The 22323-nt window shown below is 36.5% G+C and overlaps 1 protein-coding gene across 1 annotated transcript in view; it reads left to right on the top strand.

Annotated features, from left to right (window-relative positions):
- Positions 1-22323, top strand: part of MALRD1 (MAM and LDL receptor class A domain containing 1) — a gene marked incomplete at its 5' end in the record, with an annotated part of 676620 nt that overhangs the window by 482525 nt on the left and 171772 nt on the right. Inside the window, one exon of the mRNA XM_080679375.1 lies at positions 12445-12602. Coding sequence (XP_080535501.1) covers positions 12445-12602 — 158 coding nt within the window. The remainder of the gene's footprint in view (positions 1-12444; positions 12603-22323) is intronic.

Genomic DNA, 22323 nt, shown 5'->3' with positions numbered 1-22323 from the left:
TTTTCGGCAGAGTGATGCTTTCTTTAATAAAATGTTTAGTTGTTTCATTAGCAGACAATCATATTCCAAAATCTCTTGAATAGGAATATCCTGGCCTTACTACATAATTGGGTTGAAGGTCAGTGGCAATCACTACATCATGAATTTCACTGACCATCACCACCACCTTCACTGGAATTATGACCATCAGCCTGGATCATTACTGGTCATCTAAATTGATTTGCTTTGGATGCTTTGCTTTAACAATGAATTAGCATTATCCCCATAGTCTAATCTGGTAGGATGTGGGATCTCATTTTGCAATAACACTTTAATTTATCTCAGATTATTTTAAAAACTTTATTTGTTTTCCTTAATTCTTAAAGCTCTTTTTTTCTTTGACTTGCCATGGACAGATCCCTTGATTTTTAGTATAACTTCAAAATGTTTGTGTACTTATTCTAATTTTCTTTCATTGCCAATATTTCTCATGATTATGCTGAAGTTATGCAAGACAGCCTGTATGTAAATTATGAATATTAGTATTTTTTCTTATTCTCCCCTATTTGTATTTTCTTTTCCTTTCCCCTTTACTTCTATTGTGCCTCTGAAACATATGAGCATTAGGTAAAAGGAGATTTTATAAAAAAGAATGACATACAATATAGTATAAACTGAGTAATAATAAATAACAATAATATTTTTCTTTACCAGATATTTTGGTAACTTTTAATACTATTTTTTAAAAGTAATTTGGCTCCAATATTGTCTAAATAATATATTAATTTAATCATTAAATGAATACTTCAGAATAAAAGACTCTAGAGTAAAATACTTTAGAGTAATTCCTTTCATACTGTACAAATGATGATGATTTTTTATTGTTATTGTTTATTCTTTTTTAAGAAATAATATACTACTAAAAATAGATACTTGTATGTCTAACTGACAGTTGTCATCAAAATTGATGTGACTATATATAGCAACCATTCATTGAGTACCAATCACCATGTACATAGCTTATTCAAGCTTTCTCCTTTAATCCTCACATTTACCTTGAGGCTTTCTCAGAAGAGGACATTGATGCACTCAGAGAGTAAATAATCTGCTCCTAGCCATGCAGAAGACACTTGAATCTATCATTGGGACCCATGTCTCTCTGAAGCAAAAGCCTCTATTAGTATCCATCATTCTCTACAACTTAATATGACATTCTCAACACTTCCTGAAATGTGTCAATTTGACGATCGTACAAATAATGATCAATTGATAGTTTATCTTATAAAATACACAAGTGTTGGAAGTGATATTTTAGCTATATTAAAAGGGTGGCATTTTATCAATATGAAACAGCTCAACCAAAGTATGTTTCTTCTACATTTTTCTATATATCTTATTTACTCTAGTTGCCATTTTCTTACCACAGTTCAGTGTCATGTCTGCTTTCTCTTTGTCTTGTGTTACTTTTTAGAAACACAAACCTTCCATTCCAACTACACAATGATGCCAAGAAATAAAACAGTTGATAAGTCTCAGAATACATCTCACAGATTTAGTTTTCTCAAAACGGCAACAAATTATGTGCATCATTTTTTTGTTTACCAGCATTAAAATAAAGGCAGTTCTCTTCATGAAATTATAGTGAGTGCATGGGTCATTCTGTTTTCCATATTTTCTCTGAGACAGAAGGTTAACTTTAGTGATGAATAGGCAATAAGAATAAGGCCAGACTATATATAACTCTTCTGGTTTGCATTATCAATTTGCATTATCAGACTGTGATTTCCATTTTTTACCAAAAAGCATTCTGGTCTCAAAACATGAATCTTTTCCAATCATCAACATGTGCCATTTGAATCAATATCCCATCCAATTCATATCAAATGTTTCTGCCTCTGTAGAGAAACATAATCGTAATTCCTGTTTTTCTTTCCTTTGTCTTGGTTTATTTTTACTACATACTGGAACCCAGATGATGCTTTCTTTTTACAAAAAGGTAAGAGGTAGCCTCTGTGAGACAAAGGTAGACAATGAAAAGCATGCGAACGAACCAATTCTTTTAGAATCGTGGAGGACAAGATTAAACTCTGAATAAATAATCTGAAAATATTTTAGGTTAATTATTTCATCATTCTGCAAGAAACTAACCATTGTAATTTTTCTAAAGGAATTTACTAGATGCATATTTTTTACAGACCTTATTTCTCATAAAATAATGAACCATAAAACATATCCCTGTCTATCTTCTCAAACTCTTGCCTGTTTTTATTTACTCCCTTTTTAAAATTATCCTTACACTGCCTCTATAACTACAGTATAGGTTTTGGCTTCAATCATCATAATTCTCAATTTCCTTGGGCGGGTGGGGGGGGAAGAAAGAAAAGTATGTGTCTAACCTTAACTTCACTTTCCTTTTGAATATTATTGTTTTTCATTTTTATCTCTTTTAAAAAAAATATGTTTTTATTGATTTCAGGAGGAAGGGAGAGGGAGGGAGAAATAGAAACATCAGTGAATAGAGAGTATCATTTATTGGTTTCCTCCTGCACACCCCCTACTGGGGATTGAGCCTGAAACCTGGGCATGCATCCTGACCAGGAATCGAACTGTGACCTCCTGGTTTATAGGACGATGCTCAACCATTGAGCCACACCTGCCGGGCTCATTCTTATATCTTAAATTATAATTTCCCACACATTGCTTGTATCCTCTACCTCACTACACACACCTTCTTTGGTTCTCTACAACCTGTCTTCTGCAAAAATATTATTTCATCAGCAAATAATTGTTGGTCACCCATTGTCACTGGTCTAGACACTGTAGTGTTAATTGTTTACCAAATATAGCCCCAAACCTCATGGAGCTTATAATTTAGCACCTTCATGGACTGTAGTGACTTCATAATCATAATGACCTGATTCCTTTTAAGATGCATTTGACACTATGGACTAATCCACACCCTCCTGAAGTTTTCATCCTGTGTTTTCATTAGACTGTGATTTTTTTTCTAATGCTATATGTCTTAATGCATTTTCTTTCTCCTTCTAAAACCTAAATGTGAGCCTTACCAAATATTCTGATTTTACTTTTTTTCCATCTCTTCCTGCACTTTTGCTTCTTCCAAGTTTTATTCTTTCATTGCTCAAAAATTTGCTAATTCTTACATATATCTAGTCCTTATTTCCACATTCTAGTGTCACATTTTCAAGTGCAAGCTGGGTAATTTCTAGTATCTCCTAGTTATATATCCAAGCTCAAATTTACCTTCCTTTCAGAAAGAGTCCTAGTTTTTGTTACTGACATTATCATTGTTAACACTTAATTCTCTCTCAATTTCAAATTCTATCAGCTCTTCATTCTCAACTTACATGTTTTCCTTTTCCCCTTTTTTGCATTTCCAATTCTCTCATCTTCATTCACTCTTGGGCCATTGCAGATGTCAAAGAACCTCCTAGCTAATGCAAATATTCTCCTACATCCGGCCACTGTTCACACTGACACAGGATTAATATTCCTGAATTTGCTCCTCCAAATCATCAGAAGCTCCTCATTGCCCTTTAGTTTGGCACCAAAGGCTTCCTAGGTTCTTCTCCAAATTGCATTTCGGATTTTAGTTTTTATGTTATTCTGCTCCAAACACTGCATTCTCCCTCCTCAAATATGCTTTGGGTGTTATAAACATCAACTTTTGGTCATATCATTGTTTTAGCATGACTTGTAATTTTTGGTTGATATGGACACAATGCACTGGGTCAAAGGAACTGCAGTAAATAGGCCTTTAATTTTTTATCTTGCCTGGAGTAAGGATGTGATTACTGTTTGCTGTGTCAGAAGGTAAAATTTCCTCTAGCAGCCTTGTTTTTGCTTCCCTTATTTTATTTTGGTTCCCCTAGAGACTTAATGTCTGAGAGATAAAGTTCTTTCCATTCTAGTCCCTTGCTAATGTACAGGAGCCTTACTGATGGGGTGGTAAGGTGGAAAGGTGTTAGGTGGTAAAGTCAGGGGAAGGGAAGCATTCTACAATCCTGTGATTTTAGCAAGCCTTTTACTGTGACCTTCACAAGTGCTTCTCAGTTCTCCTGCCCGGTCACCTGAGCGAGGACATCTAAACCTGGTGAGGAAACATAGACACACTTCAGAGTGGCTACTTTCCCCTCCCCTGAAAAAAGCAGAAAGGATTTTTCTCCAGTCTTCACTGTGAGAACTTGTTAGGGCTTCTGGAGGTAAACCTTCGAGGGTACCCCTAAGCCTTGTCCCCCTGGAATTCTCATATCTCTGGCTTTTCCACCCTGAGCCTCCAGCTTGTTAATTACAGCTGCCATGCTCCTCAACCAGTATGGGCTCCATTAGTGATTCCTGCTCCCGAGGTTCTGCTCCACTAAATTGCATCTGCCTACCTGCCTCTCCAATTGGGGGTGGCAGTTTGCCCTGTGATCTCTACTTTAGTGTCTGATGGATCTAAGGAGAGTTTTAGTTAAACTTTTTTTTTAATTAAATATATTTTTATTGATTTCAGAAAGGAAGGGAGAAAGGAGAGACAGAGATAGAAACATCAATGATGAGGGAGAATCATTGATCGGCTGCCTCTTGCACGCCCCCTACTGAGGATCGAGCCCGCAACCCCGGCATGTGCCCTTGATCAAAACTTCAGTCCACAGGCCGATGCTCTATCCATTGAGCCTAAACAGCTAGGGCTAGTTTAACTTTTTTGTTGTGAAGATGAGACTGATGCCTTCCACGCTCCTTACATGCTGGACTAGAAACCAGATATCCTCCCACATTGTTATGTTTTTAGAAGGATCTTTGCCACTCTAAACTGATTTTTTTTTTTTTTTGCCTGCAACCATTTCCACTATTTCCTTCAATATACTGATATAATGACATGTATTTTATAAAGTATTTCCTCAATCACCAAATTTAAACCATCTTTTATTGGCTAAATAGTATAACAATTTAGGATCTACATCAATATTTGGTATAATAGATTCACAATAATCCCAGTGAATATTTTATTATTATTATTATCATTAATTATTCCTTGTTTGATAGATGATGAATATAAGATACAGTGGGTATGTAATGCTTTTCCCAAAATCAAAGGCAAGTATCAGTTTGAATTTGAACCTAGTGTGATCTAGAGCTTGTCTTCTCAATAATACATATTGATGTCTTTAATCATGAGATTCTTTGGGTTATGTTTCATTTTTTCCAGCCATGATTTGTTCAACTCCCTAACATCCAAATGCAACACATGATGCCTTCTATATGGCAGTAGTTATTCAATCAATAACTTATGATTGATAGTGTTTTACTACTGCGAAAATAGTATTTCTTACCTATTCTCTAATTTCCCAGGAGAATAGATCTAATTTATAGTTGTATTCAAAGCACTTTACATTTAGTGTATCATTTAAGTTTCACCACAATCTCATGAGACTAAAGTACCTACTATATTTATATTTTATTTCTTCTTAGTCCTAGAGAATTTAAATAGGTTCTCCAAAGTCACATACCGAGTAAGTGGTAGAATCAAGATTTGAACTGAAACCCACAGCTTACAGGCTTAACTAGTGGACAATCTGCCCCACAGTTTCTGCTTATTACATATTCATTAAAAGAATCTGATAATAACCCTTTAATGTTTCAATGAAAACAAATATTGTTCTGCTATTTGCTTTCCACATTCATTCAGTTTAAATGGATCTCAAAACTAAACAAAGTCACTTACCTAAAGAAAAAGATTTATGGTTTATTAGTTCTTCCTTCCTCCATGTCTAGGAAATAAGTTTCCTTTTTAATCTTCATTTGTCAAATTAAATCCTGTTTCAGATATGCTATGAGGTCAATGCATGTTTCCAAAAGCATCTTGACAAGAAAGTTACACATTTCAGGTTCTCTGGGTTCTTTTAATGTGAGAAATAAGAGATTCAGAATTTCATCCTTATTAGTATATCATTACTAGAGTTCCAGTGCACGAAATTCATGCACTGGTAGGGTCCCTATCAGCTGCCAGCTGCCAGCCAGGGCCTCCCTCCCTTCCCGCAGCCCGCCCCACCCACTGGTCAAACTCCCAGACAACTCCTGGTCAAGGGAACAGTTTGCATACTATGCTTTTATTATCTATACTAATAAAAACATAATATGCTAATTAGACTGAATTACCTTCCGGAAGTCATTCTGGATGTCCTTCCGGACAAAGCCATGGTGGCAGAGGTGGAGGCAGAGGCAGTTAGGGGCAATCAGACAAGCAGTGGAGCATTAGGGGTGATCAGGCTGGCAGGGGAGCAGTTAGGGGGAGATCGGGCCAGCAGGGGAGCAGTTGGGGGTGATCAGGCAGGCAGGCAGAGGCAGTTAGGGTAGGCAGAGGTGGTTAGGGGTGATCAGGCAAGCAGGCAGGGGGTAGGGACAATCAGGCAGGCAGGCAGAGTGGTTAGGGATGATCAGGCAGGCAGGCAGGTGAGCAGTTAGGAGCTAGTGGTCCCGGATTGCAAGAGGGATGTTTGACTGCTGGTTTAGGCCTGATCCCACAGGCAGTGGAGCAGTTAGGGGCGATCTGGCTGGCAGGGGAGGAGTTAGGGGTGGTGGGACATCCCCCAAGGTGTCCTGGATTGGAGAGGGTGCAGGCCATCTGAGAGACATCCCCACCCCCCATGCATGAATTTTATGCACTGGGCCTCTAGTATAAGATAATGTGGTTGAGATATATTTGCTGCTGAGTAATTAGAAGCTTTCAATATAAGATTAATCTACCCTGTTTTGGCATGTCATAATTAGAAGCTTCATTTTTATATCATATCCATCCATAGTGAGGGGGAAAAATTAATAATCCTAAATTTTATAATAATAAATAGCGTTAAAATGAGACATTTTGCTGAAAAGTGTTTAATTACTCTCAAAAGAGAATAATGCCTAAAAAATAAACTTTTGGAAAAGACAGATATTAAAAAATGCTAATCCATACATTATACAGCCATTCAAAAAGCAAATAAGTGTGACATAAGGACAGACATTTCTATCAAAGACCATAAGAATATTTCATTTGATTTCAGAGGCACTCATTCTGTGGTTACCGTTTGGCAGTTTTAAGGAAACTTTTGTTCTCTCTCTGAGCATGCTTACTTGTTAAGGCCTTTAAAACTTGCAGCCACAAATAGCCACCACCTTGAAAATATGGGGTGGGGGGATGAAAGTGCAAAAAGAGATTGAGGGCATTTCAACTGATAGTCACCCACTATGTACCCTTCCATTTTAAAGTGAGGGGCAGTCAGAAATTACAGAGGATGTGGAGCCAAGCTTATGTAAGTCTGACTCTGAAGCAGGAAGGATTTTGCTATTTTGAAAGAGAGGCATTGCACTGCATTTAAAAAAAAAAAAATTAGGCAGCCTTATTTTATGAGCAAGGGGGAAAAATTTAAACCAAAGAGTGAATTCAGATCACTTGAAGTGGGAAATTGTCTTTTATGATTTGACCCCAGTACACATGAGTGAGATTCTGCTGAGGGCACTGGAGCTGTGAAAACATGCTGTCTTTTAAAAGTACTAACTGTCCTTTTAAAAAAAAAATGTCAAACTGATTACTTGGTAGCCTGATAACTTGAGGAACCATTTTCAAAAACTCAAGATAGTAGCTTACAACATCTAAAAGGCAAATTGTGATCTTTCCTCTCTGGCAACACCAAAAGGAGAAAGTGTCCGTGAAGCGTTGGGGATGGGTTGGGAATGTGGCTTGTACATTTGGGCATCCCAATGTTAAGTAACAGTGGTGATTTCTAAACAATACACTTTGGTGCAGAATTTACACTATTGGGCACTAAGTAGACCCCAATTTTCTAAAATGTGTGCAATTCTTTAAATAGTTCTTAAAGTAAAAATGGAATATTAATGAGAAACTTCTATTCAGTGCCTGATTTTAACTGATATGTGAAAGATAAGATCTGTACTTTAAGAATATTAGCAACTTAGTCCTAGCCAGTGACTTATTTGGCTGGAGCATTGTTCCATACACCAAAGGTTGTAGGTTCTATCTGGTCAGGGGACATTTCCAAGTTGCGGTTTGATCCCCAGTTGGTGCACCAAACCACATTTATCTCTCACATTGATGTTTCTCCCTCTCTCTCTCCCCTTCCTCTCTTTCTAAAAAACAAAAACAAAAACATAAATGGAAACATATCCTCAGGTGATAATTTAAAAAGAGAATATTAAAAACTTATAAAACCTGTATAAACAAAACTAAAGTCGTATCTGAAAGTGTACAGAAAAACACAGAAGGCAGAAATGAAGGCCTGAGGGTAAGGGGGGCGGGGGTAGAGAGGGTCAATGGGGTACAAAAGGGGACATCTGTAATACTTTCTCTTTTTTTAAGATTTATCTTTATTGTAGAAAGTATTAGAGATGTCTCCTTTTTTATTCCCATCGACCCCAGCCACCCTGCCTCCCCAGGCCTTCATCATACTGTCTGTGTCCATGGGCTATGATATATGCATATAAGTTCCCCAGATCTGAATACTTTCAACAATGAAGATACATTTTTAAAAATACACTCAAACATATTTAATGAATGCCCACATTCTAGAGTACTACATCTAGTAATACTTAATTAACATATGCTAGATTTTACAAAGTAATTGAATGCATGAGATCTAATATTTGAGAGTTAACTAACTTTTAAATGGCCAGTAGAAAGCTTTAAAATAGTCCAATATCAAACCAACAAAAAAAATTGCACATGAATGTTGTTGATCATTGCACAGTCACACATAAATGAAGTGAACTGATTTAATGACTTACCACTGAATTCTAAATATGCTCTAACAGTTGACACGTTTAAGCTTTATTAACTGCTTTAATGAATTATGAACATTGTGTGGGATGCTAGAGTGACCTTCTCCAAGGATTTTGCTAGATATATAAATAGGTAATTCTCAAAGAAGCAACTGAAAGTTTATAAATGTTTGAAAGTGGGTCTAGTCTGAACTTGCAAGATAAAGAATGAGTCTATTTCTGAAAATGTAATTCAATGTAAGGTTTTATAAATTTGTAATACATTACATAGTTCCTGGATAATTCATATAATTCTATTAATAATTTCAAGAGGCTAAGCAACTTTTTACCTTTATGGTTCTCAAGTAAAAATATGTTATTGCAACAAGTCTTTTCTCCTTACAAAGCCAAATTTACATATGCTAGAATTCCACAATTAAAAATCCCCAAAGACCAACTTTGCAATGGTCTCTTCTAAATTGCCAGGCATGCTTTTTCATTCTTAAATTTTAAAATGGATAAAATTTCACATTTTCATGCATTAACACATTACCCAGGGATTGGCTTTCTGATTTTTGTGATCAGGCATAGGATTTTGTAAGACCAAAATTGAATGTGCAAATTACAAGAGGTTAGGTGGGTAATATTTTGAAAACACACCTAGAGTGCTCTAACTAATAATTGGAATTGCTAGCTTTGAGCTCTACATAACACTGTCTTTTACTGAAGTAGATAAGCTTCAGTGAAATGATGGATTATTATTAGAAACAGTGAATTATAAATATTTTAATTAAATTTCATAATATAGTCCTAAAATGCAAATTTTAGTTTGTCCTAAATCCCTTGTAATTATATCATATCTTTAATAAACTGTTTTTTAGAAGTTACTATAATAAAAGTAAATACTGGGGAAAATAAATATGAAATGGGAAATTTGGAATAGGAAGTGAAGATGTTCAATCCAATTTAAAGATTTGAGAAATTGGTCAGTGTTTAATAGTCTCACACCCCCCACCCCCAGTATTGTGGATTTTTTGCATATGAAATAAATTTGACAACAAAGTGGACAATCTGTAAGAAATGGATAAATTTTTAGTAGCATACAGTCTTCCATGACTGAGTCAAGAAGAAACAACAAATCTGAATAGACGAATACCTACTAACTAAATAAAGTCAGTAATAAAAAATTAAATTAATTAATTTAAAAACAACAAGAGCAACAAAAAAACTGCCAACAAAAAAAAAAAAAAAAAATTCTGAATCCAATGGCTTCACAGGTGAATTTTACCAAACATTCAAAGGAACATTAACTCCTATCATTCTCAAACTATTCCAAAAAATTAAAGAGGGATGAAGGCTTCCAAACTCATTTTACAAGGACAGATTTACTGAATTCAAAACCAGACGAAGACATTACAAAAAAAAAGAAAAGAAAATTATAGGTCAATATTCCTGATGAGCATAGATGTAAGAATATTCAACAAAATATTAGCAAATCTAATTTAGCAATACATTAAAAAGATCAAACACCATGATCAGGTGAGATTTAGTCCTGGGATGCAAAATTGGTTCAATCCACAAATCAATGTGATAAACCACATAAACAAAATGAAGAATAAAAATCGTACGATTATCACAATAGATGCAGGATAACACTTAAAATACAATATATATTTATGATTAAAATGCTCAACAAAGTAGGAATAGAAGAAACATACCTCAATGTAATAAAGGACAGATATGACAAACGCATAGCTAGCATCATAGTCAAAAGGGAAAACTAAGTGTTTTACTTAAAATCAGGAACAAGACAGTGTCCACTTTCATCGCTTTTATTCAGCATAATATTGTAAGTCCTAACCATAGTAATCATTCAAGAAAAAAAGGCATTTAAATTGGAATGGAAGAAGAAAACTGTCATCATTTGCAGATGACATGATATTGTATGTAGATATTCCTAAAAATTCCACCAAAAAACTACTAGAACTAATAAGTAAATTCAATAAAAAGGACATAAAATTAATATTCTGAATTCAGCTGCATTTTTATACACCAATAACAAACTATCAAAAAGAGAAATTAAGAAAGCAATACCATTTACAATTGCATCAAAAAATACCTAGGAACAAATTTAACCATGGAAGTAAAAGACCTGTATTCAGAAAATTATAACACATTGAAGAAAGAAATTGAAAGTATAAATGAATGTAAGCATATACTCTGCTCATGAATAGGAATAATTACAGCATCATTAAAATGTTTATAATACCCAAAGCAATCTACAGATTCAATATAATTTTTATTAAAATACCAATGTCATTTTTTGCAAATAATTGTAATATTTATATGGAACTACAAAAGACCCAAGTAGCTAAAGCAGTGTTTAAAAAGTTGGAGGTATCATGCTAATTAATATCAAACTATATTATAAGGCTATACTGAGGTAATAAAAACAGTATGGTACTGACATGAAAACAGACTCTTAGATCAATGGAACAGAATAGAAAGTCCAGAAATTAACCAATGCCTTTATATTCAATTAATATTTGACAAAGGAGGCAAGAATATACAATGAGAAAAAGACAGTCTCTTCTATAAATGGTGTTGGGGAAACTGGATGGATATATGCAAAAAACAAAAAAAAAACACAAAAAAAAAACAAAAAATAAGATCACCTTCTTCTACCATACAGAAGAATAAACTCAAAATGGATTAAAGACTGAAATGTTGGACTCAAAACCATAATGACCTGAGATGAAAACATAGGCAGTAAAATCTCAGATATTTCTCATAGCAACATTTTTTTTTTCTGATATAGGACAAGGGAAACAAAAGAAAAAATAAAAAAATGGAACTACATCAAACTAAAAGTTTTGGCACAGCAAAGGAAACCATCAAGAAAATGGAAAAACAAACTATCATGTGGGTAGAAGATATTTGCCAATTATACATCCAATAAGGGATTAATATCCCAAATTTATGAAGAGCTCATACAACTTAACATTAAAAAAATACAATCAATCTAATTAAAAAATGAGCAAAGGACCTGAATAGGTATTTCTCCAGACAGTACATACAGAATGCTAAAAGACATATGATTATGTATGCAGGGGAAATAAATCCAGCTATGTTTAAATGGAGAGATCTTTCACATATTCATGCCATAATGCAATTGAGGAGAAGTCATTTATTGCTCAGAAAAAAATAATGTAGTGGCATTGAGAATTACATTTCACTGTGCTGGTATCACCATTCACTACTACTGTAGCTAGTGTGTGAATCAGAACAACCGAAAATGAGATACATCAATCAGCCCCAAAACCTGCTCAACATGCAGCTCACAAAATATTTTATTTACTTGAAACTGATGGACAATTTAAGCAAATTGGGAAAAACACAAATATTTTATCTCTTTATGCATGAGTCACATCCCTGGGTGAATTTTGTGAATCGCATAATCATGACTCTTTTTTTGTTGTTGTTCAAAAAATTAAATGTTATTTATATAAAACACACAAAAAGTAAGTGAATAGTGTTTAAATGCATGTGTGTATCTGTTTGTGTGTGTGTGTGTGTGTGTGTGTGTGTGTGTGTGTGTGTGTGTGGTTGGAGAAAAATGAAATGTGTACATGGTATAAATACATTCTGCCTCATGCTATAAAATATATAATTTAATTTAAAAAAGTTATATTTATCTATTTCAAGGTAGTGGACAACACTTCGTGTATGTCAACTCATCTGGTCCCAAAGAAGGATACACTGCAAGAATCACTACTTCCCAGTACTTCCCGGCGAGCCTCGGAGTGTGCACTGTTCGGTTCTGGTTCTACATGACCGATCCCAGGAGTATGGGAGTACTAAAGGTACAAAAGGAAGACAGAGATCTGTGTTGAACTAAAGTCTTTGTAGAATGTCTTTAAACATATTTTCTTTTTCATAATCTTATAAACTTTTTCTTTCTTATTATCTCTCATTTGGGCATATCAGTGTCATGTTTTACTACATTTTGGGGGCAGAGGTTTTTCAACAGATGTGTTGCATCTGTAAGAACTGTCTGCAGTTATGACATGGGAAAGTTTGGTGGGTAGATCACTCCTTATCAGGGGTCTGAGAACTTAACATTTGTGCATGTGTTTTCTAAAGTAACTAAAATCAAAAGTCTAATTAATATTATCTGGAATTGTGGTGAGGAAGAACCTCTTATATTTGAATATTAAAAAGAGTTTTTAAAGGAATAAAATGAATAATATTGTGCATTGTTGGTATAGGTGTGAATAAATAAATATTCTTCTTTGTTGCTATCAATATGAAATTATGAAGAGTATTTTGGTAATTGAAAGCATCATATTTTTATAATAATTATCAATACATTCCACATCTAGAAAGATAAGAAAATAAATATAGACATGCATGATGTTTTATTTATGAAGTTTTTTTATTTTACTATTGTTTATAATAGTAACTATTTAAAACCAACTGAATGGCAAATGATAGGAATTGGTGAAATATAGTACATTCACTTTTATTATTACATAATATATTAAACTAATTATGTTAATGAATAATTAGTGATAAAGAGAAGTGTTTATATCTCATTAATAACTAAAGCAGATATTAATAAAGATGCATTCCAGAATGCCATTTAAAACATATATCTAATTTTGAGTGCATCAGTATGTATAAATATATATATCTTAATCTATATAAATATCTACATTGTTAAAAGAAATATATGCAAGCATACACAAACAATGGTTATCTCTAGATGGTGGAGAAAAATATTATTTCATTATTTTTACTCATTAATTTTATAATTTTCTGCATTAAATATGTAATACCTTTCTAATTTAAAAAAATGTCTATCTAAAGGATGTTTAAATTGAAAAGGTTGAGAGACACTGCTCTAGGATGTGCCATAACAGATGACTGCTTGAGTTCATAAAGAGCAAATGCAGTCTTGGAGCACATGGCAGGGTATAATTGTGCTAATCTGAAACTACTTACAGTGATTACATAAATCCTTTAGAAAGGGTGTGGCAAGGAAACTACCTAAGGTGAGGTTTCTAGTAGAGGATTTATGAGGCAATGAAAATAGCACAGCATTCCTAATAGAGATTTCCAATTGTAAATTGTGGTAGTGTGCTTTCTTGCCAGCACGAATTTTATGAAATTATATTAAGTACTGTGTAATCTCTGCCCTTCTGTGCTCTGTTCTGTATCCCAGAGAACTACATTTCCCAAGCTTCTTTGCTCTCTGCTACCTGGATAAGTTTGACCAATGGAAGGCACTGGCCAAAGACATACAGGCAGAAAGAGAAGACAAGCCTTCCCCATCTCTCTTTTTTGGCTGACTTCCTAACTGCATCTCATCTGTAACTCAGTTTCATCCAGATAGGCACTGGTTCCTTAGTTCTAACTCCCACCAAGTAATCCTGCCAAATTCTAGCTTCTTCCAGCAACTCAATTTTGGTGACTACTCCCTGTAATGCTCTAGTTTTAGGGAAGGAAACATCTTCCTGTGCATACTAATCTATTGTCTCCTAAATTTCCTGGTGGTTTCTCATCTCTGCAATAAATTTTGTAACCAATTCCCCATATTAAATTTCCTCTATTTTTGAAATATGTTAGAGTAGTTTATATTTTATAGCTTGTCCCTGACTGATATTAGTGCCCACCCCCAAGAAAATACAAATCTTTTAAAGATATTAATTTGTAAAATAAAGAAAAATTTTGAGTCAGCACCAGTCAGTTTAAATTTGTCCTGCTTATGTTAACTTATTAAAAACTACCCTCTAGTAGGGAAGACAGAAAACAAAATTTAAAACACCCAAATATGAAAACTTCAATTTGTGATACAATACCCTGAAGCAAATAAAACAGATTTTGGTGATGAATAATTACTTAGGGTCTGCTGAGAGTGTTATTTTATACTGAATGGTAAGGAATCCTCCCTGAGAAAAATAATGTTTGAATTTATATTTGAAAAACAAGACGGAGCCAGAATGTTCTAGGCAGAGGGAGCAAGTCAATGAAAAAGTGCAAAGGTGAAAGGAATGTGAGGGCCAGTATAGCTGGCACAAAATGTGAGAGAGAGAGAGAGAGAGAGGTCAAATAGGCAGGGGCCAGCTCCTGTAGGGCATTGTGACTGTGAGATTAGGTTTTATTTAAGAACCATGCAACGTCATTGGGGAGTGTCTTGGACTGCTATAACAAATTACCATGGACTAGGTGTCTTACACAAGAGAAATTTACATCTCACAGTCCTGGGGGCTGAAAAATCCAAGATCAAGGTGCCCGCCAATTCAGTTTCTGTTGTGCATCCTCTTCCTTATTTGCAGATGGCTGCCTTCTTTGTGTGCTCACCTGGCAGAGAGATCATCTCTCTTGGGTCTCTTTTTATAATAACACAAATCCCATTCAGAGGGCCTTCACCCTCATGACCTAATTACCTCTCAAAGGCCCCACCAAAAACTAAAGCATTGGGGATGAGGGCTTCACCATATGAAGTTGGTGAGACAGATACAAACATCCAGTCCATAGCAGAGAGTGTGAAACTGGAATAATATAACCTTATTTGATAATTTCAAAGACTGTCCCACTACTACAGGAAAAAGGAATGAGTGCTGGTGGCAGGAGGAGACAGAAGTGGAAGTGAAGCAAGGAGACAAGTTAGATGATTTCTAGAAGTTTGGGCAGAGAAGTTAGGGCTTGATCTAAGTGGAGTATAAGGATAAACTAACAAGCAATTTCTACATAATGAGCAAGACTTAGATTTTCACTGGTATATTAAGATTATTTTCTAAATTACACATGCTTTAATGTTATTAGTATATTAATGAAGGGCGTCATATAAAGCTAATAGTCAAAGAAGACTTGTACAGTTGAGGAGATCAAAGTAAAATTCAATTATGAGCTTTCTATAACTTTTGGGGATAAAAAGCCAAACAATTCAGATTTATCCCAGCCTGCAAAGTAGAGTGTTGCATAGAGAAGGCAACTGTTTCATAAGAACTGGGAAGCCTGATGGTGAATGAATAATATTCAGAATAATAAAATGTTCATACAGGCATCAATATCCTTTTATTCAAAGGCTTGGGAAATTATAGAACAATGATAATACATACTTTATTTTCTAGGTCAGGTTTTTTTTTTCAATTACCTACCTACATATAAAATTAAAAGCACTCCTTAAAATGGTGCTAGTTAATTTTGATACACATTGCCAAAATAACCTCAGTGAACCAAATCAATTTCCTATGAGATTATTTAATTCCAGTATTTCAGCTTGTTTTGATATTTAATGCTAACTCGTGTGAGTTACTTAATGTTTACGAAAAGAGGTAGTTTGACACTGGACAAAAGACATTCTTGTAAAAAATGACTAATATCCTTTAATATCCAAACTCATTTTTTAAAGATACACAAAGGAAGGCAGGTAACTTTAATAATTAATACTTCTACAACTATTTTTGCTAATTTGTAGAAATTTCTAATTGCTTGTGAAGAAAAAAAAACGTAAGAGACTACTTAAAACTGTGTTCAGTGATAACAGATGAATTCATATATCTATCTGGGTTTCTAGTAGCCTATTTTTCATATTTCAGAACAGTTAACCTGTTGTGTTGAAATAGAGGTAGGGGTTTTTAGACCTAAATGATTTCTGCTAAAACCTATGGAATTAAGCATATAATTGTTCCATTCAGGAAGTCATTATTGTTGTGGTCAGTGTTTGTGAGATTTTCTTTGCTTTGCTGTGATGTTTAGGAAGATAGTAAGAGCAGAGAAAAATAGCAGAGAGTAGTATCAGATGGTTACTATATGCTATGCACTGTCTAAAGTGTTTTACATGTATTGATTGGTCTAATCCTCACATCATCCAATGAGGCAAGCACTAACACTGTCTGCTTTTTTTTTTTTTAATCCTCACCCAAGGATATTTTTTTCCCCATTGATTTCTAGAGAGGGTAGGAGGGAGAGGGAGGGAGGGAGGGAGGGAGAGAGAGAGAGAGAGTAAGAGAGAGAGAGAGAGAGAGAGAAACATCAACTGGAGAGAGACATATCAATTTGTTGCCTCCTGAAAACACCCCCACCAGGGCTCTGGAACCTACAAAGGATGTATGTGCCCTTGACTGCTGAAAGCAATGAGATTTTTCTAATAGTACTCTTGGGAGTAGGCGTCCAATTTACAGGAACACCAGGTGTCTCTCCACCCCCACATCCTGCTTGCTTTGGGAAATTAGCAACTGACCTGGCCGCCCAGGTTTCTTTCTTATTGAATTAAAGGCATGCTTAATAAACTAACAATACACATGTTAAACCAAATAAAATGACAGATAAAACTACATTCAACAGAGAAACCAAGATGGCGGCATAGGTAAGCACCTAAACTGCTGCCTCGCACAACAATTTTTAAACTACAACTGAAAGACAGAACGGACACCATCCAGAACCACAGGAAAGCTGGCTGAGTGGAAATTCTACAACTAGAAGGAAAGAGAAAAGCTCACAGAGAATTGGAGGTACGGCAAAGGGTCTTTGTGCATGCAGAGAGGAAGGGCGGCTGAGACTTTCTCTGGCAGAAGAAGGAAGGAAGCCCCCGACCATACTGAACCCCAGTTCTGACTGCACTGAACCCCAGTCCTGGGTGAAACCCTGTGGACCCAGGCTCATACAGGGGGAGTCTGGACTGTCAGGTAGAAAGAAAGGCACCCGGAGACTCGGAGACCCGAGGGAGACCTTGGGGAGCCCAGGCATGCAGGGGTCTGGAGGTGCACGCGCCAGTGCGCACAAAGGCTGTGGAGATTGCCACAGGCTTTCCCTAGTGGAAGGGAGTCAGAAGCTCCTGACTGCACTGAGCCCCAGTTCTGACTGCACTGAACCCCAGTTCCAGGCGAGCCCCTGGGGACCCACGCTCTTGTGGGGGGAATCTGGACTCTCGGGCAGAGACTCGGGAGCCAGGGAAGGCAGAGGTCTGGAGGCGCGTGCGCGCGCAAGGGCAAGGCTGACTGGAAAACAAAACTGTCTGCTCCGCCCTGAGACTCCACCCCATCCAAGCTGAGCACAGAGGCTTTTGCAATTTGGCAAGTCTAATCCTATAAGGCTGTCTCCAGAACCGAAATTCTCCCAGCGTAGACACAGCTGATCCTTACAGCCAACTGGCCTGGAGGTCAATTCTTCCCAGTGATACCAACAACAATCAAGACTTAACTACAATAAGGCTGTACACACAGTCCACAAAGGGGTGCACCAAGAGTGTCTACCTCAGGTTAACTGGGGAGGCCGACCCACTGGGCCATATAGAAAACCTAGCACACAAATCTACCCTACCAACTCAGGGAAGCAGTGAAAATGTGGCGTCAAAGAAACAGATCCCAAACGAAAGAAATGGAGGAAAACAAACGACTGGATATAGAATTCAAAACCACGGTTATAAGGCTTTTCAAGAATATCCTAGAAAAGACCAATAAATATAACGAGACCCTCGAAGATATGAAAAAGGACCAACTAGAAATTAAACATACACTGACTGAAATAAAAAATATTATACAGAGACCCAACAACAGACTAGAGGAACATAAGAATCAAGTCAAAGAATTGAAATACAAAGAAGCAAAAAACACTCAACCAAAAAAGCAAAAAGAAAAAAAAATCCAAAAAGTTGAAGATAGTGTAAGAAGCCTCTGGGACAACTTCAAGTGTACCAACATCAGAATTATGGGGGTGCCAGAAGAAGACAGAGAGCAAGATACTGAAAACCTATTTGAAGAAATAATGACAGAAAACTTCCCCCACCTGGTGAAAGAAATAGACTTACAAGTCCAGGAAGCAGAGAACCCCAAACAAAAGGAACCCAAAGAGGACCACACCAAGACACATCATAATTAAAATGCCAAGAGCAAAAGACAAAGAGAGAATATTAAAAGCAGCAAGAGAAAAACAGTTAGTTACCTACAAGGGAGCACCCATAGGATTGTCAGCTGATTTATCAACAGAAACTATGCAGGCCAGATGGGAGTGGCAAGAAATATTCAAAGTGATGAATAGCAAGAACCTACAACCAAGATTACTCTACCCAGCAAAGCTATCATTCAGAATTGAAGGGCAGATAAAGAGCTTCACAGATAAGAAAAAGCTAAAGGAGTTCATCACCACCAAACCAGTATTATATGAAATGCTGAAAGGTATTCTTAAAGAAGAGGAAGAAGAAAAAAGTAAAGAGAAAAATTATGAACAACAAATACATATCTATCAACAAGTGAACCTAAAAATCAAGTGAATTAAAAACCTGAGGAACAGAATAATCTGGTGAATATAATAGAATCAGGGGCATAGAAAGGGAGTGGACTGATAATTCTCAGGGGAAAGGGGTATGGGAGGGTTCAGGAAGAGACTGGACAAAAATCATACACCTATGGATGAGGACAGTGTGGGGAGGTAAGGGCAGAAGGTGGGGTGGGAACTGGGTGGAGGGGAGCTATGGGGGGAAAAAGGAGAAACAATTGTAATAATCTGAATAGAGATTTATTAAAAAAAACAAAACTACATTCAACAGATAACATATAGACTTAATAAATCGCAGTTCTTTTCCTGAATCTTTTCGTATTCTGCTCTCCAAAGCATTGACTGGCCTTTAAAGTTATTTTAGCTAAAATCTGCCTGTCCCAAGCCATCCTATGGTAATTTTTAAACAAAGCATCAGAGTGTTCCCTGGCGAGAGGATTAACAGCTCCATCCCCTAGCTGCCTTTGAACCTCTGGACACCAGAGGCAGAGGATCTGGTGAGGCCCTTTTTCTTATTACGGACTTTTTATCCCTGATACAAATTAGGCATAATAGAGTTTGAACAAGACCCTACATAGTTAAAGATGACAATGGCACTCTTTTTCCTTGAGCCTGATTTAAAAGATTACCTTTCAACATTTTAATTTCTTTATCCTTGAGCATGGAAGCTAAAAATTTACAAAGATATTTTTGCCTTTTGGTCAAATCCTCCCCCATTATGGCCTGGCTCTAAACAAAAGACTTTCTTGCCCACCTTAGGCTCTCGACCTCCAAAACTTGGTGCAAGCTTTACATGCAGTGAATCTCCCCACCGAATTTTCTGTGACCCACCTTTACCAGTGGTCTTCTTTTCTCCGCTCTGGCGAATCTTCTTTTTATTCTCCAAATGTCCTTGTCTTGGGCGTCATTAATGGCGGGGTCTTACTCAGCATCTGCTAGGGTTCAAGGAATCCACATTCAGCCAATGGGTGGAGAACCAGAGGGCTCAATGGTCCCTTTGCTGGATCCTAGCACCAATTCCAAGTCCAAAGGATGGTCCTGGGTGAGCTTCTTTGGAATTCTGTTGTGACTATGCCAAGTAATGTAAACGTAAAAAACAACAACATTAAAACCTGTAAATAATTTTTGTGAGTTTATTTGAGCCAAACTGTTGACATATACCAGGAAGCAGAACCTCACTTGACCCCAAATCAAACCTATGACCTATGGACTGATGCTCTAACCACTTACCCAAACAAGCCAGGGCTAATATCCACATTTTAATAGAGAAAGATAATGAGACAGAGGAAGCTTCAGGAGCTTGTCTGAAGTCCTAGAGCTAGGAGGTGACAGGCCTTGGTATCCCCAGAGCCACTGGCTCCAGTCTGTGTTTACTGTCTCTCAGAACTGGATGGCGATTTTTATGGAACATTTTAGTTTTCTTTATTTTTATTATTCAAAATCATCCCTTATTTTCTACAAATATTTATTGCAACATAGTTCTTTAAAAGTTGGTGAGTAGGGTGCTATATGTATTTGTCTTACCTATAATTGCCTATGTGACCTACCATGTCATCCTTTTTTTCTGCTGCTTTTCTTTTTTTTAAGTAAAGACATACTTTTTAAAAAATTTATCTTTATTGTTGAGAGCATTACACATGTCCCTTGTTTTTCCCCATTGATCCCCTCTACCCCATACTCCCCCTCCCAGGCCTTCACCATACTATTGTCTGTGTCCATAGGCTGTGCATATATGCATATAAGTTCCCCAATTAATCTCTCCCCCTCCTCTCTCCCCGCTGCCACCTTCCCTCTGTGATTCATCATTTTGTTCTATGCTTCCATGTCTCTGGATCTATTTTGTTCATCAGTTTATTTTGTTCATTAGATTCCACTTATGAGTGAGATCATATGATACTTGTCTTTCTTTGACTGGCTTATTTCACTTTGCATAATACTCTCTCGGTCCATCATGCTGTCTCAAAGAGTAAGAGATCTTTCTTTTTTTTAGCTGCATAATATTCCATGGTGTAAATATATCACAGCTTTTTTATCCACTCATCTGCTGATGGCCACTTGGGCTGTTTTCAGATCTTAGCTATTCTAAATTGTGCTTTTATGAAACAGGGGTGCATACATTCTTTCTGATTGGTGTTTTGGGTTTTGTGGCAGTCCTATATTTAACTTTTTGAGGAAACTGCATACTGTTTTCAATAATGGCTGCACCAGTCTGCATTTCCATCAGCAGTGCACTAGGTGTTCTGCTGCTTTTAATGATTAACTGTTGAAGGAGTAGTTCAAGGATCACAAAGACTACATCACTTCATCAAACTGATTAAGTTGAACAGACTGTCAAACTACAGCAGGAAGGCAGGGGAGGTTGGGGTGGGGGTGGGCTGTTAAGAGATCAACCGAAAGACTTGTACACATGCATATAAGCATAACCAATGGATACAAGACACTGGGAGGAGGAGCAGGTAAAGGCATGTACTGGGGATAGGGGAGGCCGGCGGGGGGGGGGGGGGGGGGGTCAATGGAAAAAAAAAAAAAAAAAACATCAGCTGACCCTAAGCAAAAGGCTGAAATGCATGACCTTCCCAAGCATTTCTGCACGTTGGGGATTATCAGACACATGGGTTCTCTGCCAGTTTTTCCACATCTGCAATAAGGTTTCTGTACCCAAGAATTTGCAGAAGGCAAGCCTGAAGAGAGATTCCAATCTAAGGTGTTCAAAAATAGGAGTAACACACATGAGGAAAAATAAAACATACTCTTTGTCATTTAAAAAAAAAAAAAAAAGACCTCCTCTGGTCAATTTTGGACTTCTCAAGTTTCTCATCAGATTTACAGATGTCCTATTAGAAGAGTCAGACCATTCAGAGGGTGGTTTTCTGAATGCTAATGAAGAAGAAAATTCTTTTTATTCCCTGGATACTCCCAGACGCCTGACCTTCAGAATAAGAAGTCTGGCAAAAGAGAAGAGTTTCATCCCATTCAGTTTCTTAAACACAAAGTGAGCGTGAGCCTACTGGGGCATACGATAATACCCTAGAAAGGACATTTGACATACCAATCAGCACCAAATGTCACCACCCACATATAACCATGGTCATGATGAATAGTTGAATAATGAATCAATGAAATATGAACAGTTTCTAGTAGTAGAGGGAAAAAAACTTTAGATTTATTTTCACTTAATTGGGGCACTATTTACCATTTGGTGCCGTGAAGAATAACTTACAAACTGATAACCTCTGTTAAAAAGTTGCCAAAAAGGCTCTGGTTATTACCATGAGATGTTACCACACAGATGAGGATCTGGCC

This window comes from Plecotus auritus, assembly GCF_963455305.1.
Source record: "Plecotus auritus genome assembly, chromosome: 1".
Taxonomy (NCBI): Eukaryota; Metazoa; Chordata; class Mammalia; order Chiroptera; family Vespertilionidae; genus Plecotus; species Plecotus auritus.
Note: the sequence above shows the minus strand (reverse complement) of the source record. Positions and strands in the feature narration are given on the sequence as shown.